The 9,285-nt window shown below is 41.8% G+C and overlaps 1 protein-coding gene across 1 annotated transcript; it reads left to right on the forward strand.

Moving 5' to 3' along the window:
* Nucleotides 1-449: 449 nt before the first annotated feature.
* Nucleotides 450-2,913, forward strand: LOC149116272 (angiopoietin-1 receptor-like; the record flags this gene model as incomplete). Its single annotated transcript, XM_089277479.1, has 2 exons — nt 450-560; nt 1,476-2,913. Coding segments are annotated over 2 exons (174 nt in total), but the record flags the coding sequence as incomplete, so codon positions are not given.
* Between the last annotated feature and the right edge of the window lie 6,372 nt (nt 2,914-9,285).

A 9,285-nucleotide genomic window follows, 5' to 3' on the forward strand; every position in this document is an offset into this window, starting at 1 on the left:
GTTACACCATAAAACAGCGTATAATGTAAAAAATCTACAAAGAGTCAAAGAAAGCAGCAAATAAAGCCATTTTCGATTTTTCAAGCCGCGCGTTTCTTTTTCATTAGCATCTATTTTTCTCACATAAGCGACATTTTCGGCCGAAAACTAACCTTTTTAAACGTACTTTTTCCCCACACTGCGTCACTTTTATTTAAAATCAGCCCTACAATCTCTGCAAACGCTACCGGCTTTTTTGCCCGAATGTCAAACGCAGGCGTACGCCAGATTTGAACTCAACGGTTTTAATTAAAATTGAACACAAAAGTTGCTTTCAAAGCAATACCGTAGAGAGAAAATAGACACGTTATTTGCCGGCCTTGCTCGGCCCGTATTGGTAAAAGCCATGCCCTTGGGCGCAGTTTTTCCCAATATGGACCTCCCGGCCGGCAAATAACGTGTATACATAACTGCTTTACAGGTGCTCCATCATGACCGATTCTTGGGAAGAAAAACCTCAGAAGAGACCAACGTTCCGATGGCTTTGCTCTGCGGTCAGAAGACTTCTGGATGACCACAAGGTTTGTAAAGTTCTTTAACATGTGTCAGTGTAGCACACACAGCAGAAATGGACACTCACTGTTAAAGCTGTGGTCTTATTGAGCAATTTGTGTGGCTTTTATCCACAGTGTCTATAAACCTTTCCTTTTGGGGGGTAAGAGAGGAGGGGATAAATATGAAGCATATCTACCAAGACAAAGTCGAGCTAGATGTTCGCGGCCAATTTTCACTGGGCCTGAGGTGACATTATGCTACCAAATCACTAACAACGTACTTTAGTCTTAACGCGGCCTGTCAAAAACAACGATTGCTTGCCCATTTGCACATCGATGTTAGGTGTTAAACAAATAAGAAGCTTCGGCCTGAATCAGGAACAAAAATTCGACCACTCTATCCGAAACAGTTTGAAATAACTGACGAATTTCGGCCCAGAATGAAGCATTGGCAGTCAGAGAAGAACGATACAATTGTATCATCACTTCTGTTGACTGTTTTGAGCTTTATGAACTCTGAACTCACCCCTCTCGCCTTAGTACGAGTTCTTGTCCGCGCGCGTAACTTCAGGTGATTTTAACTAGCCAATCGTGGCTCAGAATGTGCTCGCGCGTACATTTTACCTTCGCTGTCGTAATTTTGCAGATTTTCATCTTTGTTGTATTTTCTTGCCGTGTTTTAGATTTTAGCCCAGCCTTGTCGCTGTTTTTGGAGTTTTGAGTCTAGCTTCTTCACCGTTTTTAGCCATTGTGATTAGTCGTTTATTGTATTTTCCGGATTACGTGGCTGGTTCATTAAATAGTTCGTTTATTTGGAGTTTGAGCCTGCAATTCACTGAATACAATTCGCAACATTGACTCCCTTAACCGTTACACTGATCAGCAGAGACACATAAAGGTCGAAGGTCTAATCTCTTTATCTATCTATTCTTTGATTTGCAGACATATGTGAATTTGGAAGTTGATGATGACAAGGATTATGTTAATTTTGACGTGGTGACGTAGAGCGATTGACGGAGGATCGTGACTATATGGAGAAGACACGTCATTTGACTGAAGAAATATAGTGTTGACAAGTTTCATTTTATTCAAAAAGTTTAGTAACACCCATCAAATCGATTGCTAAGGAAACCGTGTATAGCATTTCCACTACAGATTGTTTGCAAAATTCTCATCCGATCTGGCATGATAAACATTTGCTACTTCCTGGACAGAAGGCTGAATATCTTGCATAATGCCTAAACGGCACCCTTTCTGAGTGTGGATAACGCCATCCAACGGGTAAATCGCTGGAGAAAGGTTGACGACACAAACTTTGCCATCCCAGCACTAAATACATAGTGATTTATCCAGTGGAGAGCATTATCCAAACTTTCACCAACCAACTATCTTAAGCGCTGTAAACGTTAGAACATCCCGGAGACTCGTAGCTAATTTGTATAGGTAATCATACGGTTTCGAGTTCAATTTGGAATTAATTTGCACGAGTGAGTTTTTTAAAAAGCTGAAATTGCACGAGCCGCTTCGGCGAGTGTAATTTCAGCTTTTTAAAAAACTCACAATTGCAAATTAACTCCAGATTGAACGAGAAAAACCGTATGATTACTTATTAATAATATAAACATGAAAAAATTCGCGCTGAGGAAGTGCCGGAAGATCTTTCTTGAAGCCATTTTTTTCTCATTTGAGAAAACCTTTTTCAAAGTTTCAGCACAAAATGTTCGTCATCATTTTACGTGATATCATTTTCTTTGAAAAGTTCCTGTTTTCTTTCAGTCAATCATAATCCAGAATTTCGATGTGTAATTTGCACTGGTGTTACACTTGAACTGCACTGCTCTTAGCCAATCAGAATCGAGTAATTTTTTTCGTGTGTATTATTAACCTGTTTATGATATAAAAAAGAATGCTATACTTAGTACATAACAAAACTTCGAATAGAAGACGTCGTTCGCGCGAGTGTCACGTGCACGAAGTACATTAGGCAGATCATGTAATAATAGCGGAGCTTCCGCGCACCGGAGCCCCATACCTTAAAGAATTTAATTTGGTGGCCCATCGAGCCGAGAAGGTTTGGTTGTCACGTGCTTGTGCGTACAACGTCTGTACGTGCGCCACTTGCTCTGTGCGTGCGCGAGTTTTGGAAGGTCCTTTATATTACCTCTTTTGGCCTAAAAAGGGGAAAAAAGTCCACACACTGTTTAAGAGGTACCGATGAGGAACATCAGGGGTTAGAGAGACATAACAAACCTTGCTTAGTGAAGATTAACTCGAGAATGTTCGCTTGTTTAGTATGTTTAGTAAACACTGTGGAAAAATGGTTTATAATTATTCGTTGATCGATCGAACGATTAGCTTATTAAAGTCTTCATAACATTGGCGTTTGTTGAAAGTTTCTTCCCGGGCGATTCACGCACACTGAGGCCAATTGCGGTGAACGACTTTTTGTTGTAGAAACTGCCGGCGTGTTTTCTAAATTTGGTCACGTTTGCTTGCGACTCTCACCAGCTGCGTGAAAAGCACTTGCTAATTACTTACTTATTAATCCCTTCTAAATGCGTTGCTTTGCATATTTTTTATGGAGAGTTCCTCATTTTGTTTCTTAGGTTCCTTCGGTATGGTGAAATGCTTATTGGTGAATTTCTGGTAATTTGATAATCATATAGGACAGATAAAGCTATGACTGCAATGCTGTCGTCAAAAATTAATATTCAAATTACGCTTTAGCGTGAATAATTAACTTGAACACCGCACGCCTTTGAAATTTTACATGTTTTCTGGCTTCTAAATTCATTTCTTGGCTTTATTAAATCCATTTTGAAATCACTGGTTATCCTTGCAATCTGATTGGCTCTCAATGGTGCGATTTATTCACGAATCGCACTATTTTTTGCGCTAAATCGCATCTTTTTCTCAGCCATTGAGAATGGGACAGTAAAACAAAACAACAAATCAGATTTCAATATTAGTTTAAAGTAAACAATAAAATTTCAAGAAAATGAAAGGTAAAAAGCCATTGTGTGGAGAATTTAGCAACTAGTATTGCCAAAACTTTGTTGTTATTGTGTTTTTTTTCCAAAAAACTTGACGAATGTAATTAATTGCAGTTTCTAAATGACGATTATCAGCTCCTTCAGGCTGAACACCTACTTTAATGGAAGTTTCCAACTTTCAGTGTCCATTTTGACGAATATTTTGGCGATTTTTCTTTAACATCTGCTCAAAATCCGTATGATACCGAGTCCAGTAAAACATAAACAAACGAAAACCACACAACAACAAATTCAGGGCCATCTCAAGAAGGTAGATGTTTCCAGGTTTCTGGTAGTTTCAAACGAAGCAACAAAAGAGCTCAACTCTGTCGCTGTGAATAAACATAGTCAAAATACGCCCCGCTCCACAAAACAGTGAATGAATGAACGTCTTACGAAGCTGGTGTTAGTCCCGCCATCTTGGAAATATCTTGAAACGCATGGCGCCGCAAGAACTTGACAAGGTCCTGAGTATTGAGTCCTTCGCCGAGGTCACAAAAAGAAACGGAGGTGATAACGAACTGGACTCCCTTAAAATCATGCCATTAAACGGTATGAAAAAAAAAAACGTACCATCCACTGGGCATCGTGCACTCGAGGGAGTTTAACAACTCAAAAGAAATCCATCGCAGAATTACGCAGGATGCACCTTCAAATTCCTTCTCCAAAGACAATGAAAAGTCTCAGCCTCAACCACAGAAGAAGGAAAGAGCTTCCATCATTGATTCAGGCGACGAGAATTGAACTTTTATACCTGAAGCAGACTGAACCGCTTGTTTCTTTGTCATGCTCGGATGAGTTTTCGTCACATGACATCGTTTTGCATACTAAATGAGACGTAAAGGCGTTTCCGGTTCCACTTTTTTTTAACAAATCGGCTACTGGAACAATACACCAAAACTCTAAAAATTAAGGCGATAAAATTGTGCGATTTCAAAATGGATCTAATAAAGTGGCAATTGAACTGAGTGGAGTGCAATTTTGGTCTGAAATCATACTTGTGCTTTCAAATCGAACTCGCGCTGCGCGCTCGTTCGATTTTGAAATCACGCGTATGATTTCAGACCAAATTGCACTCCACTCAGTTCAATTATCATTATTTATCTTGAATAATAATCATTTTTATATACCCAGACTTTCACTCAACAGAACGAGCACTGTGATTTGTTGATTCTTGGTCACGTGCCTCTGATCAAGTTCAAATGTATCCCGACCGGGATACAATTGCACAGTTGTTGCCCGCGCGCCGAATACAACAGCACGTGATCAGTGCGTGACTAACTTAAAAATGGCATGATCTTCAGCACGTGCTCGCGTCAGCTTGATTGACGGGAGCAACACAGCGGTCAAACGTCGGGCATGCGCAAATTGATGCATTTTTTGGCAGCCGCGCGTCAATTTCCCGCGAAAAAATTTAAAGGAAAACATGAGAAACAACCGGTGTCACGCAAAATTTACGAAAAAAAAAATTGAAAAGTTCATAGAAATCTGTAAAAGGAAAAGAAAGCAGATAAAAGGAAAACTTAAGACTTTTCAGACACAAAGTTTATTAAGTTACCGGTATTCTGTTGATTTACCATTTTGTTTTGAGCTTTACCAAAAAAGTTTACAAGTCTTAAAACCCGTGTCATGCTACGAGCCGACGGCGTAGTATATTTTTATTTGTTTTTATTAATCATACGATGCGTGACGCCGGAAACGGACGACAAACGATGTGTAAAAGAAGGAAAAATGGGAGAAGAAAAAGACAATTGCAGTGATTCGACTTCGCTCAGACGAGCTGGAAAAATTTTAGCAAGGACCGTGGGGATTCCATCAGGATCCTTGATTTGTCTGAAGCACAGGAACGAGATGAATCGAAACGACAAACGATGTTCATGTCCATCGTCATGGGGGCATAGCTGGCCAAAATACCGATCCCAAACCGCCTGTACCTGGTCTTTGACCAGGTGGGAAAATCTTTTCTAAACTACAAACCTGGGAAAAACTGGTGCACTGAATGCAAAGTCGAGGCGGACAAAAAATTCAAGGAGCATGGAAAATACATAAGTAGTAATGGACGCTCATATGTGCGGTAACCAATCAGGAGCCGAGAAAGACAATAGGCTATTGTTTGGAGAACAATGGATGCTATTGTTTTCCACATCCAAGATGGCCGCCACAAATTTCAGCCAATCAGGAGCCGAATTAAGAACAATGGATGCTATTGTTTTCCAATTCCAAGATGGCCGCCACAAATTTCAGCTAATCAGGAGCCGAATTAAGAATTCAAGATGGCGGCGCTCACGAAAGTCGGCCATGTTGGAAAACAGCCCACCAACCTCGACGGAGGACTGGGATCGGTCTCACGGATTTCCATGGCGACACACCGGTATCCAATCAGAGGAAAGAAATCAGAATGAATTAAAAACAGTGGCTTCCCCAGTCCCCCTCTCTTAAGGAGAGCACTAAACCCCGAGCGTGTCGATAAGTGGGGCACTCCCCGAGGGTTGGTTACCCTGGCTCGTGGATGAAATCCCGGACCGATCGGCACTCCCGGGGTGGGTATCATCGAGGCGCCACCTCGACTCTTTGTGGCCGGGAACTATCTACCAAAAACTATGTACAAAAACTCAAAGTCCCGACCCTTCCCTAATCGAACTTTGTCCCGCGGGCTAAGCGATCCGTCCAAAGACGCGCCAGCTCGCTAGGGGTAAAACTATTTACACTATGTATAAGAAAAATAAAAATAAATAACCACTTAACCACTAGACCATCGAAGCATTAGCCAAAAATTACAGGCCTGCCGTTCAAAGTCATCCTAACATGCAAAGTTGTATCAAAAATAAATTTGATTTTTACTTACATAAAGTATCTAGGATTTTAGAAGGTCGGTATACCTAACTTTCTCCGCTTCAAGAAGACGTGATACGTACGGGAAAACGGATACGCCGTAATGATGCGGAATTTATCTCCGCACGCCTCCTTCCAAGAGAAGTACACGCAAATCTCGTTCGTAGGAAAACCCCACGGACAGACTCCGATCACTTTCTTCATATTGAAGACGTACATGTAATAGTACCCATGACCTACCTTGTAGCCTTCCTCGATAATTTCGTAATCGTCACTATCGAGGAAAGTTTTCCGCGTTAGAAAGGCCAGAGTTGACGTGAGATTAAAAGACCGCCGGAATTTGGAGGCTCCGAATTCCTTGTCCAAATCCACGTGCCTTTCGGTGATATGCTCCGCACGTTCTTGAGAGAGCATAACGTAATCGTTTTCAAATTTGACGGCCATTATATAAAACGGCGCTCTATACACATACAAAGATGCAGAGTGATGCGATGCGCGTCGCTTGACTCTTATATGGCATTGTTTCACTCCAAGCAAGAAACTTGGAAATGCTGAATTTGCATGAAAAAAATTAGCACCTCTTTGTTTTTTGTAGAGAGCAAAGAAATCAAACCACACAGGGACTAAAGTTAATTGAAGTTCAAAATACTTTTCGTTTTACGTACGTAAACACTCAAAATAATTGTCTGTTAACAAATGATGTTATCGCTTTAACTTAAAGCTTTTACTCCCGTGGTAAATCCACATATTTTGTAAAATGATAACTATAGACCTAAGGACATTTTCAGGTAACAAGATTTAATTCGGACTAAAAGTGTTTTCTTCATTAACGCATCAAAGCAAAACAGAAACAAAACAAGGCATCAACACAACGCGTCTGAGTCTTTATAACGTTTATTTGAATAACACGAACTCCAAAGGGAGAAATTGATTACAACTTTAACTTTTTCTTCGCCTGCATGATTCTCTTCACAATCCTTTCCGTCATTGTTTTGCTACCGGGTAACTTATCGATGGCCTTGATCATCTTTGTATCCGCTTTCCACTTGTCTTGCAAATTCTTAGCGTGACTGTAATCGATATCGTGTTGTTTAGCGATCTTGTCCAAACGATTGATGCCTGGATCGCCCCGTTTCAGTCTCTTGGCCAATTTGGTCCCAGGTCCCATGTACTGGTACCCAGGCCAGTGAAATTCGATTCCCGTCTTGCCCAGCCATTTCTGAATGTCGACACCACTCCCGCGTTGCTTAATAAGTCGTCGGGTCTTGATGCGTGTACTACGTCGGGTCTTGCTAGTACGAGTCATAATCGTGTTTTAGATTTCTTCTCAGTTTCTTTCCTTTGGCCCAGTCTTCCCAACCACTTGTAGGTTTTAAACGTTCGGCCTCGTTTTTACGTTTGCCCTTGCCTTTGCGCTTGTCTTTACCCAGGAGAATGTCGGCTTTTCGTAGGAGCGTTCCCAGTTCCGAGTCAGGTGGAGGAATGGGTGTTTTAGAAGCGGGTGGCCTCCTTTTAACACCTGACGTAGACGGTGTAGCTTCTTCCTTGATCTTTGGTGTCTTCGTACCTAGAGAAGCGTTCTTAATCAATTGTTTGAACATGGTTTCCAACGGACCTTTCACCAGGGCTCCTTCCTCCTCATCTTCCTCTTCGCCGACATCAGCACTATTGCTAGGCAAAGGACCAATATGTCTGATACGTTTGGTTAAACGACCTCGTTGACGAGCTAGAGGTTTAATTTTCTTGATGGCAATCGAATCTGGAATCGATTTATCGCGGAGTATCACGTGACTTTCGGCGGCCAAACGTCCTGCTTTGTTCAACAAGGCATTATCGGTGATTTCTCCTTTGTAATACTGAACCAATTGGTCAAACTCTTTCGTGGGTACCATCATGACTTCTTCTGTCATTCTCGAAATGTTGTTGGAGTAGCGTTTCGTAGCTGTCTTGCCAGTAACGGAGTTCAGTCTCTTTCTTCTCGAGTTTGAACGTCAAATGGGCTGTTGTGTCTTTATCTCGACTGCAATTCGCACACAGAGTAATAGTATCTCCGGGTGCTGTGGTGTCTCTGATAGTATGACACCTTTCACACAAGTCCTCAAACTTAAAAGCTAAATACTCTTGATTGAGGTTTTCGTACTTCCTCTTCCAGTACTGCACATTGTCTTTCAATTGTTCCACTCTTTCGTTGGCTTGTTGTAATAACTTGACCAATTCGCTCAAGGTGTCTTTGGGTTTGGGGACGAAGTCGTAACCTTGCAGTGGATAACCGTGGGCATCTCGGGTGTTTAACATCGACATGCTTGGAACACACCGTTCAAACCTTGCCAGAATCCGCTACCTTTTTGTTCCTTGAGATGTTCTCTTCGCCTCTTGACTGAGTTTCTGCGTTTCCCCACCTCGCGTAGCGTTGTCTTATAGCGATGCAGTTTCGCCATAGTGATTGGGTGTACGGGAATTCTGTTTCGTAGTAGATTGAGAACCATTTCGCTCACGGCGTTGATTTGATCTGCATTAGCATGTTCTAACATCTCCTGTCTCCTGTTCCGATTAGCCTCTTTGAGAATAGACTCCAAGAAAGGGCGTTGTCTGCGTAATCGAATCATACTTCCCAAGGTGCAGGACGTCTGTTGTAACTGCCTGTGATACCCTTTACACCCATTCTCTTATACCGTTTGTCCTTTCCGAGCTTGTACCCGATCTTGGCTGCATTCTTGAGAACAGTAAACAGTGCACCACCACGTTGTCTCTTGTTATAATGATTCACATTGTCTCTGATTCCTTTTGCTGCCTGACCCGCTAATTTCAATGCCAGCGTAGCAAAGGTAGGTGAGGGTCCCGATAAGAACATACTGGCTCCTTCGGCGATCTTGTCTACCAATCGATGT

This window comes from Orbicella faveolata, unplaced genomic scaffold (genome assembly GCF_042242905.1).
Source record: "Orbicella faveolata isolate gen_17 unplaced genomic scaffold, um_ofav_v1 contig_12, whole genome shotgun sequence".
NCBI classification, from domain to species: domain Eukaryota; kingdom Metazoa; phylum Cnidaria; class Anthozoa; order Scleractinia; family Merulinidae; genus Orbicella; species Orbicella faveolata.